Source organism: Tiliqua scincoides, chromosome 1 (assembly GCF_035046505.1).
Source record: "Tiliqua scincoides isolate rTilSci1 chromosome 1, rTilSci1.hap2, whole genome shotgun sequence".
In the NCBI taxonomy this organism is placed as follows: Eukaryota; Metazoa; Chordata; class Lepidosauria; order Squamata; family Scincidae; genus Tiliqua; species Tiliqua scincoides.
The window spans coordinates 11,622,133-11,646,186 of NC_089821.1; the positions used below are offsets into that span (position 1 = coordinate 11,622,133).

Below are 24,054 nucleotides of genomic sequence, written 5' to 3' on the forward strand. Positions count from 1 at the left end.
TCGGGCAGCGGTATCTGCCCGAGGTCTTCTGCCGTGAAGACAGATGCAAAGAACTCATTTAATTTCTCTGCCATCTCTAAGTCTCCTTTTATCTCCCCTTTCCCTCCCTCACCATCCAGAGGGCCAACCGCTTCTCTGGCGGGTTTCCTGCTTCTAACATATTTGAAGAAGCTTTTATTATTCCCCTTAATGTTGCTGGCCATGCGTTCCTCATAGTCTCGCTTGGCCTCCCCTATCACCTTCTTACATTTCTTTTGCCACAGTTTATGTTCCTTTTTATTCTCTTCATTAGGGCAAGACTTCCATTTACGGAAGGAAGCTTCCTTGCCCTTCACAGCCTCTCTAACTTGGCTGGTTAGCCATGCGGGCACCCTCCTGGATTTAGTGGAACCCTTCTTTCTTTGCGGTATACACCTCTGCTGTGCCTCTATTACTGTTGTTTTAAGCAGCCTCCATGCACTCTGGAGAGACTGGACTCTTATATGTCTGTCAGTTATATGCTGGTGATGCTTTTACTGTAATCAACATCATAATTAATCACCACAACTCCGTTTCATGCATTATCTAAACCACACATTTGACAATGCAGATTAAAAAATGTCCTAAGGTTTTAAAAGGAGTGTATTTGTAATTTCTTATTTGCACTAAAATACTGCACTTCTTTGGAGAACCATAATAGTATTATTCTCTCTCTCTCTCTCTCTCTCTCTCTCTCTCTCTCTCTCTCTCTCTCTCTCTGTCACACACAAACACACACACACACACACACACACGTCATATTTAATGTAGTTGCATCTTTGAGGATGACTTGCCAGGTGTCCCATGGGGCAAAACCAATATGCTAATATCTTTGTATAGTACTTCATACTTGTCCAACTCTAAGATTTCATTGCTAACACAAGTCTTTTGATGAGTGAAGTTTACAGTGGTGAAGTTTATAAAGAACATTTCATAAGAGTATTTTATCAATATTTATATTACAAAACAAAATAGAGGACCTTTGACAGCCAGAAACAGGTCAAGATATTTTTGTGCCCGAGGCAGAAAGTCCAAATGGTACCTGCATATCACTGTAGTAAACTAAATAATTGACGGTTTGCTACCCTTTAATAAAACACCAAAACCTTCTATGCCTGGCAGACAAATTCATTCTGCTTAATAATAGGACCAGCACAGTTGATTGCTGTAGATATTCAGGAACTAAAAATGAGTAATAGACAGGCATATGCATAGGTATCTGGATATGCATATATACATTGTCAGATACAATTTGTTGGTATAAATCAGTGCCTGTTATATCAGGCTAAACACAGAGAGGCTTCCATATTCTGTTTTCTCAGCAGAGGAATGCTTTGTGCCTGTGGAGAATTTGCCTTCATAGAATAAAACAGGATGTCTCTGCACATATAAGGCTTTGAATATCTGGTGTCTAATTATATATCTGTTTGAGTAGTATATATATGGTAAAAACTATATTATCTGGCACACATAGGGAATGGAGGTTACCAGTTACCCCAAAGTGCCATATAACAAGCTTGCATCCCCCACCCCTTCTGAGCTTGTTCCTGCATTTACCCACCTAAAGGCTCTTGCTGCACTGCTGTTTGATCCTCTACCAGGGCGCACTGGGAATGGAGACCTATCCGCCACTTTGAAAGAAGTCTCCTTTCCTGGAATGCCCTAGTGCAGGGCAGAGTGGCAGCACAGAGAGAGTCCTGTAAGGTAAGTAAATATAGGAAGGGGGTGGGGAGGTTGCTTTACTGGCATTTCTGCCTGCCAGTTTTTAAACCATGGTTTTTAAGCGCCTCGTAATGCAGTTTTTACATTTTGTGTGTGTGTATTGTTCATGACTATAATATAGAAATGTAAATCATTACTGAATTATTCTTCCACATTTGAGGGCTATTTTCTGCTGTTCTGAACATAACTATTGTATATATTACACTTGACAATCAGCTGAGGTATTTCTAACCTCAGTATTTTGACTTGCTGGAAGTTATTGAAAGTGTTTTTGCAGAAATAGCACTTTAAAAAAATTCAAATAAAGATAGTTAAAAGCAGCTAGTGTATATTGTTCTCTGCTAAATTAATATTTAAAATATAGTTAGTTCATAAGTTTACTTTCATCAGTAAGGCCTGTTTTCTGTAATCTTTCCTTGTTAAAATCTTGTACCTGACAGATAATACGTATTTTAATTCAGTATTTCATTTTTATTAATTTACATTTAGTGGAAAGTTTCAGATGTCCATTTTATTGTGCACAAAAATGAATAGGTGTGTGCGCTATTAGAGCATATAACAATGAAATACAAATAGAAATTATTGTCCAGTATATATACATGTGATATTAATGCAGAGTTTTACAATACTGTAAACTCTTCAGCCAGTAAGGGAAAAAAAGTGTCCCAATTAACATGTTCTCTTTGGTATTTCTGTCCATTGGTAATGGGATCTTTGGAGAATGGGTCAATTTCCATTCTCCTTGCTGAAGTTAGGCACCATTTCACTGTGGGAGATATTCCTGACTCTTAGCCAGAAAGAAGTAGATTTTCAAAAGAATCCCAAATCTGGGACCATCTCTTAGCCCACCATGTTCTCTTTCATGATTGTCTCGTTAACTAGGATATGGTGAAGAATGCTATTTGTGAACGGGTACATTATCTACCTCTTTGTAACAGTTTGACACACCACTTGGCTGCTTGTAGGCCCAAGCCAAACCTTGTTTTCATGGCAGGCTGCTTTCATTTTTTGTATCTCATCACTCTGCAGTGCTCTGGGCCCTGGGTTGTTTATGATCCTGAATTCATTTACCTTAAACAAAACAGAAAATCTGCAGAACTGCCAGACAGAGAAGTCTCAGTGAGACTGTGTCTGATCGCTCTCAAAGCAGCTGTAAGATCACTGGAAAGAGATGGAAGGCCAGTCTGCATTCCTACTTTGGCTAAGCTGTCCAAACCTCTTTCTGTCTCCGGTGCAGGGCTGAAGTATGTCAAGTCAAGCAGCGGCCTCATTGCCCAGAAGCTGAGGCATGTCAGACTGGTAGTACAGTCTCAGAATCAGGGCATAGTGTAATTGTCACAATATGGATTTTACCCTCCAACTCTGGAACTTTTGCAGGATAATTTGCAGGTGTTTCAGGGTGCAAAGTTATCAGCCTATGAGCCCAGCTTGTCCTTACTGTGGCCTTTCGATTTAGACAGCAGCTGGGAAGTAACCTCCAAAAAAGGGAGATTCCTCTTCTCTCATGCATTAAATTCATCTGAGGCTCATTTTTCTATGAAAGTTATTGTTTTATTTGTTCTGATCCGCTTTGGAGACCAAAAAGGTCAAAAAGTGGCATTGTTATAAATATATTAGCCTTTAATATATTTTGTTATATATAAAGCCCTTAGTGTTTCATTCTTCCTAGTTTCTCAGGGCATGCAGTTTAATCTCATCAGAGGAGTCTGTTCATGGTTTACCAGTGAAAAAGAAAATTATTTGCAGTGCACTGTCCTAACTTGCACTGTAATAGGTAGACTTCACAGCACGTTTATGACACTCTTTACACACTCCAAGATTGCACTGATGGTGAAGCTAATCTGTTCATGCATAGGATGACTATACTAAGTGGATTCTGGGCCTTGAATATGGGTTTGAGGGTGACTCATAATCAGCTACTGTGGACTCTGTGTGTTCAAAGCCCTTTTTAGGAATGGAAGAGAACGATGGTGAACAGCATCATACCCTGTGATCCATCAGATCCATCAGATGGAAAAGCACTGTGCAGCCTCTCTGTTGACCAGACTTAATATAAAAGCTAGGCCTTTGTCTTTTTCTGACCAACAGTACAATATCTTCTCATTGCTGAATTTCTACTTCAACCACCTCCAAGCCCTAGATTAAGGTATAGCTGTCCTGACTTGACTCTGACCCTTCCGTTTGCTTTGGAAGAATCTTCTCAGATTCTGATAAGAAGGGATAGTCTTCCTAGTCCAACTTTTTAAGGTTCTACTGCTATGGTTCTCAAACTTCCCGGGAGATTTACTCGCGGGGTCTTTGCGGGGGCAGGGGTAGCAAAGCGATTCCCAGGATCGCACCCCTGTTGGGGGAGGGGGGGCTATTTTTCAACAAACCATACGTGCTCCCAGGGTCCAGGGGTTGTGGAGAGCCTTGCGGAGTGCTTGCAGGGCTCCCCGCGGCTTCTAAACAGTGAAAGATGCAAGCGCAATTAAACCAGAAGTGGAATTTCCGACCAACCAGTTTGAGAACCACTGTTCTACGGGGTTGTCTTTTACTTTCTGAGTCAGGGAGAACATCCACAATGAAATGGTGCCTAAACTTCAAAAGGAGAAGGAAAAATCACAGGTAAGGAAGGGTGTAGTCCTCCAGTCTGCCACAAACTAAGCAGATGTTAATTCTGACTCTGAGACTGGATCCACACATGCAACAGAATAACGTGGTAGAATGGATGATACACTTTTCATCTGTTTTGATGAAAACCGTTTTGAAAGTTCCCCCATTTGGGGAAAAAAGCCTTCCTGAAAATAGAAACCTAACAGAGAGAGAAGCCTTCAGAGAGGAAGGCTAATTTATAGCTTATAAACACTATACACCAGGTATATTGACATTGGGGAATGCGGCTCCCGGAAGCAATTTATCTGGTCCCTGTTATAATTGGGCTCTCCCAGCTTGATAATTGGGCTCTCTCATATCTTGAAAATATGGACAAGATTTGCACATTTTTCTCTTCTGTCACTTGCAGCTACTGAGTTTTATGTGAAAACCAAGTGCTTATTTCTGGCCATCATCTGCTTAATGATGTCACTTTCTGCTTAATGATGTCACTTCCAGCCCTCAGCAGGCACTATGAATGCAAACTTTGGCCCTCTGTATGAAATGAGTTTGGCACCCCTGGTGTAGCCTTCTGTCTACTGTGCTGTTTTTCTATATGCAGGGAATTTTCCATGTGACAGGGATTCCCCACCTGCATTCTGAAGTTCAGCTTTCCTGTCAAAATTCTGCTGTGTGCTCATTGGCTAAAGACAATTAGCTGGGCAGTTAATACATAATAAAACTTAAAACATGTACAAAAATCTATGAAATAGAAAAGATATATGTAGCAGGTGAATAATGTGTGACGTTCACATGTATCTTGTTCCCTATTTGATCACAAAAGCTGATACAGCATTAATGCCACTTTAAATTATGCAGTACCATTTTATTGACCTTTGTTAATCTGAATTTATTTAAAGCTGAGCAAGTTTTCTTTTAATTTTTCTTTTCTGATAATTTGGCAGCAGATTGGTCGGAGGGGAATGGTAAGTTAGTGAACATTTAGTCTGAGAAAAATGGGTGACTTGATCTGTACTGAAATAACAGATTAATGTGACCTCTTAAATGGGTTACTGAAAAACACACTTCACTGCATTAATCTGTTATATTTTAAAACTTGGTACAGGTGTTTTTATGCAGGGAACATGCTGATGTGATTATTTCTTAGTCTTAGTCTTATGTCTTATTTCTTAGACATATTATTGGCTGTCCAACATAAGATAATGTTTGGCTTCATAGACATCTAAGAGTGATTCACCTGCTTCAGCCTACCTAAGGAACTCAGGCTTCAGCTTGACATTCTGAATACAGCTGAAATTTATGTACAGTTCCACAGTCAAGTCAGATCTAATGTATAGGAAAATGACTGATGTGGAGCATTTCTTTCACAGCCAGAGTACAAATCCTTATGTATATCACTATTCCACAGAAATACAGAAAAAAGTGTCCATTGTATATTGAATTGTAGAATCCAGCTTCCTAAAGCTCTCATATTCCATGTATACAAATTAAAACCCTGTTCCATCTGTGATTGCAAGCAACTTGTCAGGCGCTTATCTCCATTCTCAGCAAATGTATGTCTTATTAGTATCCAAATGGACATTGCACCAGGGATAAGAATGTGAACCTGTATCAACAATGTGAGTGGGAAGTTTGTATGCTGATCTTTCATTGTGAATCAGGGTATATTTTACTAACTCTTATGGTTATGAAAATGTACTTGAATGCTTCTGGGCATTGCCTGATGGGATCTCAAAATACACAGGGGTTGCTGAGTAAGATTTTCAGTGGTGAGAGGACAGAACTTCAGTGGTCTTTGCCTCTCCACATGACTGAAAGCAGCAGAAGAAATTGTCCCAAAGAGCAAACAGAATACAATATGCATGATCAGAAAAATCATGTAATGTTGCTTAATTTGCATCTAGCCACAGAATTCAGCTTTCCTCGTTGCACATTTTAGCACAACGTAGAGGCACCTCTGTGAAAAATTATTGCACTGTGATTACATTACATTGTATGGACTCATATAAATTATCATCCAAACAACACTAAAATTGTTAGATTGCTGTGTGTCAGTAGAGAGGCTACTCCTGTTGCCTCCTGTTTCACTGAGCCTTCCTTACAAGAACTACATGTGGCAAAAAAAAACCCCACAAAAAATTAAGTACATACCCTGATTTGCAGAATTTATGCATGTTTTTAAAATTCAAGTTACATTCAAAGTTTGTATCTTGAATTTTGAATCTCTCAAGTTATTGAGGTGGCTGTTTACATAATTAAATGGTGTGATGAGACCCAAATCTTTATTCTGAAAAATGTCATACAGTAGTACATTTTTTGAATAAATAGATTGAAGGACTCAGGGCTAATTTAGCCATGAAGCAAATGATGTAACACAGTTCAGGATGGAGGATAGGAGGAATGGCAGATTTGAGGTGCCTTTCACCCTGAGCCTGCTGCTGCTGCCTTCTTTCGACCCACTGTGGATACAAGCTGCATCAATTTGCTTTCCACTGATTAAAAGTGAGCAGAAAGTGGATCACCATTGCATTCAGAGTGTTTCTCATCATGCTTGGCTGGGGCAGGAGGGAGGAGAAAAGCCCCTTACTCTAGTTCTGTTGTGTTCCCAACCAGTGCAGAACTTTCAGTTTTATACAAAGGGGTGGCCTGAACGAAGGTGCTCCTATTGTTCCTATTTAAATAAAGCCAGAGGTCCCAGGCTTCCTGCTTTAGGGACACAATGGATCACAGGAAGTGGCTTTTTCTCCTTTCAGAGTGCTGCAGTAGAGGTGGAAACAGCAGAACCAGGGGAAGTTGGATTGTGAGCATGGTTGTATTGTCTTTGCAGGCACTGATCTACATGCTTGTTGTAGCATGTAGAAGAAAAGAAAGGACAGCTTGAATTCAGTCTCTGTTCCACCCATTTAAGTAATCAAATCTGGCAAAATTTGCAGTAGTAATCAATTGCTTTTCCTGGTTTAACATGCACAGCCATATGTACAAAGTCCAGGATACAGCAATGAGAAATATTCAAGTAATACACTTTTTGCTCATGCGGAATCAAGATTATCCTTACTGAATCAGGGTGTTTGAGTAATTGTGTCAGTAATCCTCATCAGACAAACTGCTCATGAGCTTTACATTCATGCTAGGATTTAAGGGTATTCAGTGTTAGCATATTAAGCTATTCTACAGAAATGCTGGAATTTCTGTTAAGCTATTCTACAGAAATGCTCTGTTCTAAAATATACGTAGTTTTCAAATTAGAATTTTTTTCTAGGATGTGTAAGAAAAATGAGATCTATTTTCATTCATTTCAGGACTTTTGTACCATGCCTTTGACTCATGGACCAAATTGTGCTTCCAATGAGTATCTTTTACTTATGCAGACAAGTGACTTCATACAGGGAGCTCAATTTGTAATTAGACAAAGAGGAGCTTAGGAGTAACTGTACATAAGATTGTAACCTCTGGCAAATATGACATTTGCAGATTGAATCAGAGCATGTTCACACAGAAGTAAGATGCACAGAGTCCATTGGGAAGCATTTCTTAGTTTGATTATAATTAGAACCTTTAAACATTTATGTATGACACTCAAGAGTCTTTTCTGAAGTGGTGATTATTCATGCAATAGACTGATAGGGCTCTTTGGCAGAAGTGGCTAGAGTACTTGATCCAGATGGGGTTGGACTCCCCATCCTCAAAATTCTTATCAGTACAGTCTGATTTATATGTAGTTATATGTAAAAACTAAAGCAGGAATGAAAAAAGCCTGACAAATTCATGATGGATCACTTTTTACAGTAAAATAATGTGAGTATAAAGTATGTATTAGTATTAGTAAGTCAGTATGTATTAACTATAAATACAAATGTCCATGTGCTCCAATACTGTGGATTAAGTAAAACACATTCCACATTGTGGTTTCAGTTACTGTCATATATGTTACTAGCAGTCAGTTCTACATACATTAGTATGTAACTCTTGTGGCATGAACTGATACTGTACAATGGATCCCAGGAGCATTCTTTATCATGTTATAGCTGCAATGCTTTCCTATCTATCAAATTATCAGAATCAGAAATGGTCTTGATCCAAAATATGTCTTCTGGGCTAGATAGCGTATGTATGTGTCAGACAGGGAGAGAGTGAGGGAGAAAGGTTTACCATTGTGTACACCATTGTGAACATGGATGGATGTACATGCATCTAGAGTGTTGCACACATGGAGCACCAGCACAAGGCACCTTTCCCACCTTCTCCCTCCTCAAAGCTGCAGTACCTCCACCCCAAAGCTGCAGTACCTCTACCCCCTGCTGCTACAAGGGTGAGGGGAACCCTTAGTAAGGACATATGATATGATACAGGGGGTTGCAGCAATGGGAGGGGCTAATTACTGGTTCTCTCATGATATTTGGTAATTATCCCCTTCTCTCCCACACCCAGAAATTACTGCAGAGTCATCATTTTCTGCAACATTTGTTTCTCATATTAAAGCAAAAGCTTGTTTTGTTGCATTCATTTATTTGTTGACAGATGCAAGGCTTTTAAAAAAAATTGGTAAGTGTATATTGTTAAACATTCAGTAGTTTTTAAGTTCAAGAAATGTTTAACATTATTAAACATTAATATTAACATAAGATTATTAAATGGCAAATGTAATACTGTTGTTGATGCTGAAGGAGCCTTCTTCATAAGCTCAACATAATAAAGTAGAAGTTTTGTAGGATATTGAGTATATATGGACTATTCGGTGTATTTTTTTTATTTTGAGAAATAGCACTCACTAAATTTAACAGGAACTTTTAGAAGAATGAATCCAATAAGTGAATTCTTCATTTGCTAAGGAAACATGTGGTTGGGCTACATGTTAATAGTTGATTGTATAAGCGAGATATTTTGGTTGCTTTATTGAGAGAGAAGATACTGTTTTTAATTGTAAAATTTCCATCTTTTCATCAACCTTACTTACTTATTTTCCTTGTATTTTTTCTTTCATACAGGCCATGCAAGTAAAGGTACAGGTCAAAAGTGCATGATGTGTCTTTATGTTTTAGTTTTAGAGATGACCAGGCTCTCAGCATTCTTTCCATTGATCACAGCAGTGGCGTCACAAAGGGAAGGTACATGTTCTGCCCAGTCTAAATCCTGTTGGAAAGTTAGGCAGATTTTACCAGAACATCTTCTTTTTTTTTTTTTATTCTCCTACACACTTCTTCCACACAGACCTGGGTACTGATTTTATGGGGGAAAAACAAAGTCTCTATTCTGCCTCTGTTACCATGCTTGTTATATATAAATTATTCCAAAGAAAAAAAATTGGTATTTTTTTTATTATTGGAAAAAGTGCCTCCTCAACGCACTCATAGGATGTTTAATGTTTGAAGTAAACAAAAATAATAGAGGTCTGTGCTTGTCACTGTTGCTGTGCCCATTAGTATAATATTTTCAACCCATTACTTTTGCCACCCCCACCCCCCCACATCCAACACCATACTGAAATGGAATAGATGGAAACATTTGTGCACCCTTTGTAACAAATCCATTTAAAATTCCTCATCTTGTAATGAAATTAGAGATTCAACTACTAGTACACATATGGACATAGACCTTATGGCTGTAGGGTAAAGATGGGATAATTCAAACCAAAAGAAAAAGTTAATGTACAAGAGTTAAAAGGTGATTGTGCTGTAGATTACTTTGTAAGGCTGTGTCTCCATGGCAACAAATGGAGTTTGGCATGGCAACAAATGGTCTCTTCAACATCAGCTGCACTTCACAGCCTACCAAATTCTGATGTATACACAATCTCTCCTCTGGCAGCTATACTGATTCAAGAGCAGTGTTGTGTTAGATTGCCCTGCTCCACTGTTGCTTTTGATTTTGAAGACACAAGGCATGTCTCTGTATCCGCAGGGGATACGGAAACCACAGATATGGGGATGCCTGTGTTGATAATGCATTAACAGTGTTTTTAAACTTACCAGGAAAAGTGTGTGTATTACAGCAACAGGTTGCTGTAAGCAGTTAAACTTACAGCGCAAGGAAATCTGAGGCCAGCAGAATCCTCCAACCTGAGACCTGAGAACCCCTGCCAGAGGCCTCAGAAAGCCAACTCTGGTTTGATAAGCAAATCAGAAGTGCCGCCCCCCCCCCTGTATCCATGGTATTTGTGGGGAGTCAAATCCACTAACGCTGGATCCGCGGATACCAGGGTGCGCTATATTGTTGTGCGTGACTCTGCTTTCATGTTTGACAATGGAAGTTTCCTGAGTGGCAATTTACAAAGGCTGAAATTTGGTGGCAGAGTCAGAATGGAGCATTTCTTCACATTTTTAAGATGCATTTTTTCTGTACTTACGTTTAACATACCTGTCCACTCAAACTGAAACAAATATAAGGAATCCTTTATGGGGACAGTTGCCCTGCATGGAACTAGACCTGACTTTCCTCCCTTATTGCATTAGTTACCTGCCCTGATTTAAGAGACGAGTGACGCCACTGAGTCCCCGTAATACATTGTGGCATTTGTTTGTCTGCTATCAAAGTAGAATACAAATTAATGTCATTATAAGTACAGAGCCATTAACTCATTGCTACTGTAGAAAACTTTTTCTAAGGCATATCCACAAGCAAAGCTTTGAAGCAAAAGTGCTCTTTTGCAGTCAGCCTTTTAAGAAAACCACCACGTCTTATTTTCATTCACTTTAAACTGCCAAACATTTAGGAATGGCTAGATGCTTTGGTAGTTTAGATGTAAACGAGAGCTTTGCAACAATTACCATATGTGTGTCCAGTGTTAGAATTTTCTCTTCTTAGAATAGAAATTATGTGATAATTGTTGGCAAAGGAGCAGTATTGATGCCTCTGACTGTACCAGTGTACCAAACTTGTATAGTATAAATACTTGCTCTGGGCCTCAAAATTTCATTTGCAGTGGTGAAAGATGTGGATGGTTAGTAGCAAACATCTGCTGCTTGTAGTGGCTGTATGCTAGCAGCCCAATCCTGAATTCATGTATGTGGTACCTTCCCACCAGGGTCAGTGGGTGTCTATTCCATGCATGGAATTCAGAAAGGGGACATTTTCTGTGCCTGCTTAACATACATTTGTTCATTATTTGACCCCGTTAATGATAAGAAACAATGCTGTTGCTCAGAGCTTTGATTTGCTGCCTTAAATAAAAGTTTGTTTTTAAATGAAATTGTATGTATGTTGTCTGTTTTGGACAGTTCAAGACAGGTGCTATGTTTGATGTGCAACCCATTTGTTGTCTTTTTCCTAGGGTTCATTATACTTCAAGTGGCTGAAGCTGCTGACAGTGTAATCTGATACCTTTACAAGGTTTTTTTATGAACAATGGAGCGAAAACAGACTAATGTTCTAGTGCACTTAACTCCCAAGCATATGGTTTTGTTGAATTCATATTTTGCAGATATCAGACTTTTAACGAAGCAGCAATGCAGATACATTTCATACATGCATATCAGACTCAGATACTAGAAAACTGACTTGTCTCCTAACAAATACCAAATTTACTGTCATAACTTTTTATCCATTTCAGATGTGATTTGTATGTGTCTGTATGTGTTTCTGGAGATGTGTTGATTCTGGATGTGCTCGTTATGGAAATATGTACTTTTAGATTTTCTGTGTTAGGCTGACATAAAATACTTTTTAAGCTACTTAACATACTCACCTCAATAATTCCTTGGCTCACTTCGATTGTACCAAGTTAAAGCATTCCCAATATAACATGTTTAATGTAAATATGTATATTTGGTTGAATAATTGGGAGAACTGTTTGCGTATGAATGAGTCAAGTAACTACAAAATGCATTTCATATGTATCTTCCACTTGTAGTCTGGAGGTCATGATCAAGAAAGAAAGAAATCAAAACGTAGAGGGGATTTCTATTCGATACAGACTTCTCTGATTGTAGCTGCACTTAAAAAAATGCTTCCCATTGGACTGAATATGTGTACTCCTGGAGATCAAGAACTGATTTCTCTTGCCAAATCCAGATACAGCTGCGTAAGTTAGCAGTTCATTTATGTTTTAAAAACTGATGAATTGGGTTTAGTGGCAGGCGCGCGCGCACACGCACACGCACACGCACACGCACACGCACACGCACACACACACACACACACACACACAAGCCTTAAAAATACTGAAGAACAGCTCAGTTTGGGAATATATGCCTTACCCAGTGTTGAGCTCTAGCCTGTCCAATGGGGCTACTCAGATGTGTGCCAGCTAAATTGTTGGTGCAAGTTTGGGAAGCCCCATTTAGGGCTTTCAAGCTCGGTAGGGGGAATAAGATTCGCCAAAACCTATCCTGTCCCCTCCAAGGCCTGAACTTCACTCCTCCACCCTCTCCTGAACTGCAACCTCTCCCTATCCCTGTTCTATCCTCCCCCCGCTCTTGGGCTTTCTCTTAATCCAGATTTTATTACAGCAGAAATTAATAAATCCTTGTATTTGTCCACAGAAAGACACCGAAGAAGAAGTCAAAGAACATTTACGTAATAACTTGCATTTGCAGGAGAAGGTAATGGTCAAGAAGCCTGTAAGCTGAAAACACATGTTAAAATATTTAAATTTGAGAGGAACATTTTCTGTCTTGTTTTCTTTCCAACATTGCTATTTAAATAAAATCTGTGATATATTTCTTAACATTTATAATACAAATTTAAACATGTTGATTTGTAGTCAGATGATCCAGCTGTGAAATGGCAGTTGAATCTATACAAAGATATCTTGAAAACCGATGAGTCTGCGGATCCTGAGAAAACTGTGGAGCGTGTGCAAAGGATCTCAGCTGCCGTCTATCATCTGGAACAGGTAAAAAGGATCATCGACTTATACAGTATTTGTTCTAAAAGTAGAACACGGAATGCATTTCTAAGCACACATATTGTAAGGCCATTTTTAGATTACCTTATCAAACATCAACCAAGCTTCTCTAATATTAATATTTAGAACTAATGCTAAAAGCTGTAAACATGCTGTGAAATCTACAGGTGGATCCTCGACCCCCATGGATGCTGAAAACCATAGATAATCAAATCCCCAGTTTCACCCACTGAGAACCTCCCAGATGTGACCGGGACGTCCTCCAACCAAGGGTTTGGAACCCAAATCTTTGGATAAAGAGGACCCACAGTACTTGAATCCTGGCTCTGTTGGATTGTGATTAAAATACAAATATGTAACGAATCTTGCTCAAATTCCATCAAAGTTATTGTATAATTGTATTATACATTTACTTTGGCAGATAACATTTCTGTGTACCTTTATATATTTATATCAATCAGTAGTCACACAAATCACAGAATAAAACAACTTGTGTGGCTAGTAATTTCATAACTTCAGAAAGAGGCAAAGTAATATTAACTAGTTGCATACATTGTTTAGCATATAGTTAAAGTGGCTCAATAATGCCACCTTTTTGAATATGGTTCTAATTCATAGTGGTGTTTTTCCATAGGTTGAGCAACCATTAAGATCAAAGAAAGCTGTTTGGCACAAACTTTTGTCAAAGCAACGTAAAAGAGCTGTTGTTGCATGTTTCAGGATGGCACCATTATATAATCTGCCAAGGTACATTGTTTTAATTGTCTTTTGGCATGAAAACCCTCCAGCTGAACAGTAGGGAACATATTTAGCCTAACATGCATTCCGTGAAACATTTGAAACCTCAGTCCATTTCTTAAAGCAATCTGCTTCCTTAATTCTAAAGATCATCACATGATTTGTGGTTTTGGATCCTTTAACCTTACATTTTAAATGTAAGTAGCTTGCATCCATGCTGACTTGAAGAATAAAAAATAAGGATTTTGCATAGTACAGGTGGGGCCTCAATACCCTTTCTTGGACACCCCGCAGATACCAAAACCCACAGATAAGCAAATTCTTGGTTTCCAGCCCCTTAAAGCTGCCAAAGGGAACTGGAGCTCTGCTCCAGTCCCTTCTGGAAGGCATTCTGAAGCCCGCAGAGGCTGCACATGTCTACCTGTGGCCTCTGCGGGCTTCAGAATGCCTCCTAGGGGCCAAAAAAGTCACTTCTGGTTTTATGCCAAAAACTAGAAGTGATGTTTTTATGCCTTTAAAAGTGATGTTTTTATGTCTTTATGCACTGGGTGCCCAGCCCTCCTAATGCCTTTTAAAAGCATAAAAACGTCAGTTCAGGTTTTCGGCTGAAAACCGGAAGTGACTTTTTTGGCCTCTAGGAGGTACTCTGAAGCCCCGGAGGCCGTGGGCATATGTGCGTGTCCTCTGCAGGCTTCGGAATGCCCTCTGGTGGTTCAGGTTGAGCCAAGTCTGGCTCAGGGCTGGTTCAGGGCTCGCATGTTGAGCCAGATCTGCGGATGGAAAATTTGAGAATAAGTAGGCCTACCTGTATTTGCACAGTCAAATCTTGAACGAACTGTCCTCTTGTGATGTATCTCTGCATATTTCTCTGAAACTTTATCACTTGTTCATTTAGGTGCTGGACTCACCAAATACAGGCTGAGTTTCATTATTCACGAGAGTTCCATTCCCAGAACTCACGTGGATGGCAGAAATCGCATTAAAGCAAATGCATTAAAAAAACAATGTCCCTTTGCTAGGCGATTTAAAAACAGCCTTGCTGACCTTTGTGATGTAAGACAGAGTCATTAAGAAGACAATGCATCAATCAGTCTTTCTCCAGGAGCTTAGAAAACCTTCACTCCAGTGCTCCCATCACCCAGAGCAAAGTGATTATCTTTCTTTCACATGTTCAGGGGGAAGGGAGGGGTTGCTTGCCTAACTGCCTAGAGAGAGAAGGATTGATGGATTGTCAGAGGGCTGCCATCTCTCAAATTAATGAGGCTGTTGTTAAACAACTGTTTTCCTTTAATTGAAAGCGTCCTTCTCATCGAATTGAGATAAAACTGCGAGTGACAAATCCGTGAATAATTATGTTGTATTTGTATTTTGATGCCTTATAAAGTACATTTTTACTTGGATTGTTTTCTGTAACATTGTTTCATACTTAGATTAATTCAAAAGACTTTAGGGCAGCTTCTAGCTACATTCAGACATTTAAAGGATGGTCCATCCTTCCCCTTCTCAGTTCTTGGCTAGCTGCACCTGCACCACAGTGTTCTGGTCATTCAGTGCTGTGGTGTGCGATAGGTGTGTGTTTCCCATATAGCGAGCAAACTAGACCATTCATTCTCAACTTTTCATATGAAAAAAATGATTTTAAAAAAATGATCTTAAAATATCAATGAAAATGAAGCACCAAAATGCCATTTTCAGTGTGATGACATATACCCTTTTCCTAGTTTAGGGTCTCAATTCCTAGTTTATGGTTGGCTGTCAGGGTCCGAATTTTGGGTCTAACAGTGTGGGGATGTGTATGCTTACTGTCTGGTGTATGTAAATGTAGCTTTCAGCTTTTGCAGTTGCATGTATATGCTTTCATTTATTTTTACATGATCCATGACCACTGCGAAAAACATAGGGACCAATCCTATCCAACTTTCCAGTGCCGGTGCAGCTGCAATGCCGCCATGAGTTAGGAGAACAAATGTTCCCTTACCTTATGGGAGCACCTCTGTGACTGCCCTTCTATCACAGGGTGCAGCTTGCACCTTGTTGGCACAGCTACATAAGCACTGAAAAGTTGGATAGGATTGGGCCCTTATTTCTCCTGTTCATTTCAGTTATCAGCTAGATATGTGTAGTGCCAGGCTGCCAGCTGATCAACTGTGTCTTTGTTTTAAGTTCAAATCTTTAATTTAAAGCAATGGCACAGATTATCTGTGCATTTGGCACTTCACAGTTCAAACTAAGGTCCAGCAGGGGAACAGAAGAGGAGGAGTAGGGGAAAGGATGTAGTACTACTGTATTCTCCTTCCCTCTGTGCCCTTAAAATCTACTCCGTTGACAAACCCACCAAGATATTTTGGATAAGGCACGGGGAGTTTTAGTGTGTGGGGTCATGTTGGAAGAAATAAGCAAAGGTGTGTTTCCATGTGTGCAAGGCACTTTTTTGATACAAAACATTGACTTTAACAATTGAGTAAATGTAACTAGATACATGATGCAATTTTTCTCTCATTCTGTCTGTAGAACAGTGACGTCATTTGAATTTGTGTCACATGGTGTAGGAAGCCAGTGCGTCACCCCCATAACGGACTTCCTCCCATGCAGAGGGTGGGGCAATGCCCCATACGATGGACATGCTGATTTTTTGGCTATGACATTTGATAGAATAGAGATATTTCAATGCAGTTTGTTGCATTGCATTCTGCGTGAAATTGCACCTTGAATGATATATAACATGATGGTATTATTTGAAAATATCAAGATTTTAAAAATTTTGGCCAGTAGCTGTATCATCCCGGTGTGTGCATCACCTGGTGCACCCGTACTCCGCACTCCCCTAGCAACTCCATTGCTGTAGAAGGTCATTGCTTGTTTATTTTATACTGTTTTGGAGCCCTACAGCTTGAATTTGCTATGATATGAATTGGAGCATGTATTTTAAGAAACGGAGTCTTTTTAATTTACATTTGTATTACTGTATATCTAATACAGAAATATGCACCAGGACACAATGAAGTGGTGATACTCCGTAATCTACAAGTTTAGAAACATCTTTTGTGTTTACTGCTTTATTGTAATAAAATTGTGTATCTATCGTTAGTTAAAACCTATATGCTTTTCTTCAGACACAAAATTAACAATTTCTTCCTGAGCACCTTCCAACGTGTGTGGCTGGAAAACGTACATGAAAAAACACAATATGACAGGCTCGTACTCAAATTAACGGTAATGTAATGAAGAGCCTCTTCCTTATGCACACACTTACTAGTTTCCCAGCCCTGATATGATATCATACAGTGAGTTTGTACAATTTCACAAGGGATTCTGATTGGTCAGTCTTCAAAAGACGAGTGTGAGAAGAGTACAAATTTTGCCAGTGAAACACAAGAAAGGAATGGATAGCAATTGTTTTCAGTGACAAATGAAAAATGAATAATTGATACATTGTTTCCAAGTAGCAATGATGTTTAAATAGCATGCTCTTGTTGGCCTTTTTGGAAGTCTATAGACCAGCAGTTTTCAACCTTTTGCATTCCTGACAAGCACTAAAACTGTCAGGGCAGTTTTTGACATATGACAAGGCACACCGCATTGACAGCAGGGGCTAACCTGAATAATTGACAGAAATTGGAAGCAGTAGTTAACTGCTTCCAAGGGCTGGCCTTAGTGTGGTGTGGCCTATGTCGTGACATTGGGTCCTGCTCTTGGGTGCCCCTGCACTGGGGTGGCAAACAGATCTCCCACTGCTGCAGCCACCATCTGGCAGCCTGGGAAGGCAGTGGAGTGTGGGCTTCCTCGCCCTTCCTTGGGACTGTATGGCCTGAAATGGACCTCCCAGAAGTAGAAGACAATGATGTTATATCACATAGCACCACAAGCATCTGGCTTGCCACGGCTGCAGTTGCTGCAGCTGCCTGGTGAATGGGGGCGCCCTACGCGGGCACTCTACATTGGGTTCCACTAGTCCTATGGCTGGCCCTGCTGCTTCCTGTTTAGCTTTAGGTCTATTTTTATCAGTTATTCAGGCTACTAGCAGTCTGTTCTCTTTGTGCTATAAGCTTGAATGCTTATAGTGCTCTATTTAACCCACTTTTTGCCCGACCCACAGGTGTACACATTTGGTCACTGTTGTATATATGCAACATTGGGCAGAAACGGCTTAATTAAAGCTCAACTTTCCTGTAAAACTTTAAAGAACCTTAATGGATGCATGTGGGGAACACAGATCCGTAGATAATTGGAACAGTGGATACCGGATCCGTAGATATGGGGGCACCTGTCTCCCTCCAGCTTCTATTAGGAATCATTTACACAGGCTAGAATTGTAGGGACCTTGTGCTTCTGTGAAGTTTTGCTCCTTTTGGAAAGCAAGCTTGAACTGCTGCGGCATTTTAAATCTCATTCTATATATAATGGCATGCAGTAGAGTGATGGAAAGGATTTGTTTTGATACTCTGTGATATTGTGTCATGTAACCGAAACAACAAATATCAGTCTACATATTTCAATCTCTGTTAGATACCGGAAAATTGATTGTTTTGTTCTGAATATTTACTGACCAATCAGAGGAACAAAATTGTGCAAAATGCATATGCTTACTAATCATTAACCGCCTGAGCTTTTCTACTATATTCTGTTTATCCCTCTTGCTCTCCCTTTCACCCCCCGTCCCAGGCACCGTTCCATTAACCTGTTCCTCCATGGTTATCAGAAATATTGGATAGAAACAGAGGAATATTCCTTTGAGGAGAAACTAGTTCAGGATTTGGCTGTAAGTACGGATATAACTGGGCTCAGTTTTAAACATGCCCATATTAATCAAAATAATACAATGTGTGTCTGTGTCACTTTTCTGTACCAGAATTACAGCATCAATTGTTTACCTTGTGATCAGAAAATAATATTCAACCTATATACATAGTTACATATAATATGCATATGGGCACAGTTATGATGTATATCAAGGGTGTCAAACATAAGGCCCATGGGGAAAATGTGGCCCCCAAAAAGCAATTTCTCCTGCCCTCGTTTAATTGGGCTCTCCCAGCATGGTAGCTGGGGTCTCTCATATCTTGAAACTATGAACAAGATTTGCACATTTATTCTTCTGTCATTTGCAGCTAATGCATTTCTGTGTGAGAACAAATGCTGATTATGTCATTAAGCCATCATCTGCTTAGTGATGTCACTTCCTGCTTAATGACATCACTTCTGACTCAAGAGGCACCATGAATGCTAACTTCAGCCCTCTGTATGAAATGTGTTTGACATCCCTGGTGTATGTCATTATTTGTAGTGTATATCATTTTTATTAAGAATATTTATATACCGCTTTTCAATTGCATTACCTTTTCTTAAGAAACAAAATTGAACTGAAATGGCACTCCCCTTTTTAATTCAGTATGGCAATGCATATGTTCCTGTGTTTTAATTAAAATTTGTATGAAGCTTAACAAAAAGAATGCCGCTTTACGTTTTTGAATTTTGGTTATTGCATAACTCCCCTTTTATGTTAACATTCTAAGCTTTTATGCAAGTTAATTTTTCCTTTTCATTAATACTCCAACTGAGTGGTATTCTAATGAAGTGTCAGTATGTATGTTAAGCAGCAGAAAAATTCTCTTATATACTAGAATTTAAAGATTTATTATATTTGAACCTTGATTTGAATAGAATTTAATTCTGATTAGGAAACGTTAATTTTTCTTTGATAGGCAATGGGTTTCTTAACCTTCATGAAGTTTTAAGAGCTTTCTTTTTCAGTGATGTGCTAAGGAGTGATTTAGAAGGCCGTGATTATTGTTCAGTCTCTCGGTATATGTAGCTCCCCACAACTGCCACAAACAGAACTTTCTATTACATGAAGTCTGTGTCCATCTGTGGAGAGAAAACAAGTGATAGATTTATCTGTTGATAATATCTAGCAGCTGGTGTAAAGTTATGCTAACCTGGAAAAAGTTTACTGACCTGACAGACTCTCTTCTTTCCTCTTAAAATGCATATGTATAAATGCAGTGGTTTTTCAACTAACATAGTTTACCTTAAATTATAAATTCAACCAAGATATAATTTCTGACTATTTGCCTGTAGGTCATAATTTTGTCAAATTGTGAAAGAGGGAAATTGTAAAGGATGTTATTTTAGGAGATTTTGTGATGGTTGGCAACCTTCAGTCTCGAAAGACTATGGTATAAGTTTACAGCACCCGGTATTCCCAGGCAGTCTCCCATCCAAGTACTAACCAGACCTGACCCTGCTTAGCTTCTGAGATCAGATGATATCGGGCATGAAGGGTAATATATCCTTGTAAACATGTTCCCACAAAACTATAGCCAACGACACCACCCACGGTTAGAGCATCAAGAGCTTGCCAAGAAGCTATGCCCCTGTTGTTGATGCACTTGTAGTTCCACTCCCTGTATTTGTCTGAATCAGGCTAATGCTGTTCACAGGGGGAGAATACCCACATGATCTTAAACATTAGAACCCCAGAATTCCAGGATATATATATATGGAAAATAAATAAAAACTATGGTTTCTCTTTGTAGTTGATTCTCTTTCTACACATATTATAGCTTAGTGCAAATATTATTATTTATTATTATTAACAGTGTTTATATACCGCTTTTCAACTAAAGTTCACAAAGCGGTTTACAAAGAAAAATCAAATAACGAAATGGCTCCCTGTCCCAAAAGGGCTCACAATCTAAAAAGATGCAAATGAATACCAGCAGACAGCCACTAGAACAGACAGTGCTGGGGTGAGGTGGGCCAGTTACTCTCCCCCTGCTAAAAAAAGGAGCACCCACTTGAAAAAGTGCCTCTTACCCAATTAGCAGGGGTAAAATTATGCCTTGGTATTGAATTATGCCTTGTTTATACTGATATGTTCTTTTGTTGCAAGCTGTCAGTCATCGATGTAGAGATATAAAAGCATTGAGAAAATAATTTTGAATCTCTTATTAAAATTTAAAATGTTATTTGGACTATGTTTTGTGTCTTTTCAGTCACTACTGATAGTGAATTGCTTATAATATATTCCAATATAATTATTGCGCAGACCCCTCCCAAAAAAGGTGAAGATGAGGAAGAAGAAACTGAAAAACATCCTGATCCTCTTCATCAGATTATTCTTCACTTCAGTCGGAATGCTCTCACTGAAAGAAGGTAAATGGATTATATTCAGAGCTATAGGAAACTCATTTAAGTACAGGTGACTGACCATTGATACCAGGTCCATCTTTAAATGCCTTGTAACAAAGGAAAAAAGCACTTCCTACGTTTGCGCTGTTAAACTGCACAGATTGCAAACTTCTTGGGGTTAGATAGCTTTAAAAACCCACTTCCAGGTTTGTTTCTCCTCCATTGTCACCCCAAAATATCGGTATAGACCCTAAACCACATTTTTCCACTAGATGGGGTGAATAATTGAATCTAATGGAATAATTTCATTCTATTATGCACCCCATCTAGTGGCCGCATGCAGTATAGCATCTGTGACAATGCATTCTGGAGTGACAATGGAGGAGCAAGAAACCTGGAAGTGGGTCTTTTAAGCTGTTTCTTCTACTGATTTGGTATCCACTGATTTTTTTTTTTTAATCAGAATGGAACCTCAGTGGATAACAATGCACACAACCTGTATGGATTTTTTCTTCTGTTACTTTTAAAAGCCTTTCTCTCCTCAAAGCATAGCACTGCTGGTTCACCTTGCATTTTGTTCACTGTTGGTCATAAGATTTGGAGATGTCCAAGCCAGACCCCTCTGAATTCTTGGAAGGCTGTCTAGGCATTTTTTTAATCTCTGAAAAGCCCTTCCTCTTGAATCAGGAGGGTATAGCTAAATTCTAAATCCTGAAGATTTACAGGTCTTCACACGCAACACTAAGACCTGAGCATACCCTACGTGCAAGAATCTGTGTGCTCATGCAGCAGAATTTGCTTGTCAGCAGTGGCAATTTTAACAGTCAACTGTTTGGGCTGAAGGAAGAAAGGAGAAACCAAGAGTTAGTTTCCCCCACTTCTTAACAGACAACTAATGCTGTCAGATCTAACCATACAGATTATGTCTTGGTCCATATGTAATGCTAAACTATAGTTAATAGATATTTGAATGAGCCTTGGAGAGCCATGGTCTTTCCTCTTATGAAGTGGAGAATGAAAACCTTACTTTACAACCAACAACAAAGGGGCCAGAGCAGAGTGATTCACTGGTTGTTGGATCGCGACCCACCAGTTTGGGAACCCCTGATGTAGACAATGCTGAATTATTGGACCAGTGGTCTGACTCAGAATAAGGCAGATTCATACGTTCACAATGCCTTGAATTCATATGTAACACAGAACTCTGACTTCTTCTAAAGTGAAAACAAAAGCAGGCACGCATGAGAGGAGAAAGAGAGCTGCGGGATGATGGTTTCCCAAGACTCATTCACCATCATTTAATGTAACTGAAATGGACGAATCTGATAGAGGATGTATAGACAGAGCCACTCCACCAAGTCAGTCACTATACACATGACCCCTGTTGCTGAATGTGGGATTACAATTTTCAGCTTCATTGATCATAAGAACATAAGATGAGCCCACTGGATCAGGCTAAAGGCCCATCTAGTCCAACTTCCTGTATCTTACAGTGGCCCAACAAATGCCCGAGGGAGCACATAAGACAACAGACACAACCTGCGTCCCAGTACCCTCCCCTGCGTCTGGCAACAGAGGCAGCCTGCCTCTAAAACCAAGAGCTTGCACATACCTACTATGACTTGTAACCTGTAATGAACTTTTCCTCCAGAAATTTGTCCAATCCCCTCTTAAAGGCATCCAGGCAAGATGCCATCACTACTTCCTGTGGCAAAAAGTTCTACAGACTAGTTACACGCTGGGTAAAGAAACACGCTGGGTTAGGACATACATTTCTTCTGTATGTCCTAACTCTCCCAACACTGCACTTTAGTGGATGTCCCCTGGTTCTGGTGTTTGTTATTATATGGCCTTTGCTAGATTTTTAGGAGGAAGAGTCTTCCTATAAACAGCGAAAGTAGGCCAGTTTTAGGTGTATCCGACATTCATACTCTCCACTGAAAGAAGGGTCAAGCTTACGATGAAAATTTCAATTTCTGCCAGATTAACTATATGTACTAACTATAACATGCAGGAGCCCCAAGGTGTTTAAAAAAAAAAAAAGCTTTGGAGAGCAGGGGATTTAGAGTAGAGAAGTGGCAGGCAGAGGTGCTTAATCTTTTCTTTTCATGCCACTTTTACCTCCTCCCAAAGCAGCTTTTCCTGTAAAACAAAAAACCAAGAGTCAATCAAGCTCTGATACATGTGTGAATTGTTAGCACTGTAGTATGTGCTACGATGCTGGAGATGACAAACTGAACACTTGTTGTGGCCATTTTTTGCCCTCATATAATGTGGGAAGATATTCTTGGTAAGCACAAGTTTTACTGTTCACTTCTGTGTGGCATTAATCTTAAAATAGATTAAAAAGTAAAAAGAAAGGCGATGTTAAAATTTTAAGATGTATAGTGTGACTTCAGCCTTCTTAAAATCCTCTTAAAAGCACAATGAGGGAACATTTATATTTAATCCGAGTTTTTGGTTATTGTAGAAAATAGATTTTGTACCTGATACGATCACAGATAATCATCTGAACCAAAGACATTGCTGAAATCCCTTGCTGATTCTGTGTGCTGATTGTGGAGTCTATAGATGAAAAATAAATTCCTCTCTTGTGAAGCAGACGGGTGTATTATTTAGTTGTGAGTGCACAGGGTAAATACGTTTGAACACATAATCCGACATAACTCCTCGCCTTATAGGCTTGTAGCTAGTATCATGGTTTGCAGGCAGATTAAAGTCTTTCTGCTTTGATGAAAAAATGAAATTGCAGTTCATTGATACTATAAAAACCACTAAGTTTTAAGTCCACTTCAGAAACTGTTTGAATAATACTTCTACCTTCCTGCAGCCAACTGGAAAATGACCCTTTGTATACTGCGTATTCAGCAATGATGGCAAAGGTGAGTGTCTGATGCCAACGTCTATCCTAAATCAATTACAATCCAGCTCGCAATGTTATTTTTGTGTATTCCTGTAATCTACTTTATCTTTGACAGCTTAGCTCTGTTTCCCTGTCATTAAGAAGT

General features: G+C 39.3%; 1 protein-coding gene across 1 annotated transcript in view; it reads left to right on the top strand.

The window, feature by feature from the left end:
• Window positions 1-24,054, top strand: part of RYR3 (ryanodine receptor 3) — a 296,319-nt gene that overhangs the window by 219,332 nt on the left and 52,933 nt on the right. The window contains exons 71-78 of the mRNA XM_066612315.1: window positions 9,321-9,335; window positions 12,182-12,352; window positions 12,813-12,872; window positions 13,034-13,165; window positions 13,812-13,924; window positions 18,578-18,674; window positions 20,964-21,070; window positions 23,877-23,928. Coding sequence (XP_066468412.1) covers window positions 9,321-9,335; window positions 12,182-12,352; window positions 12,813-12,872; window positions 13,034-13,165; window positions 13,812-13,924; window positions 18,578-18,674; window positions 20,964-21,070; window positions 23,877-23,928 — 747 coding nt within the window. The remainder of the gene's footprint in view (window positions 1-9,320; window positions 9,336-12,181; window positions 12,353-12,812; window positions 12,873-13,033; window positions 13,166-13,811; window positions 13,925-18,577; window positions 18,675-20,963; window positions 21,071-23,876; window positions 23,929-24,054) is intronic.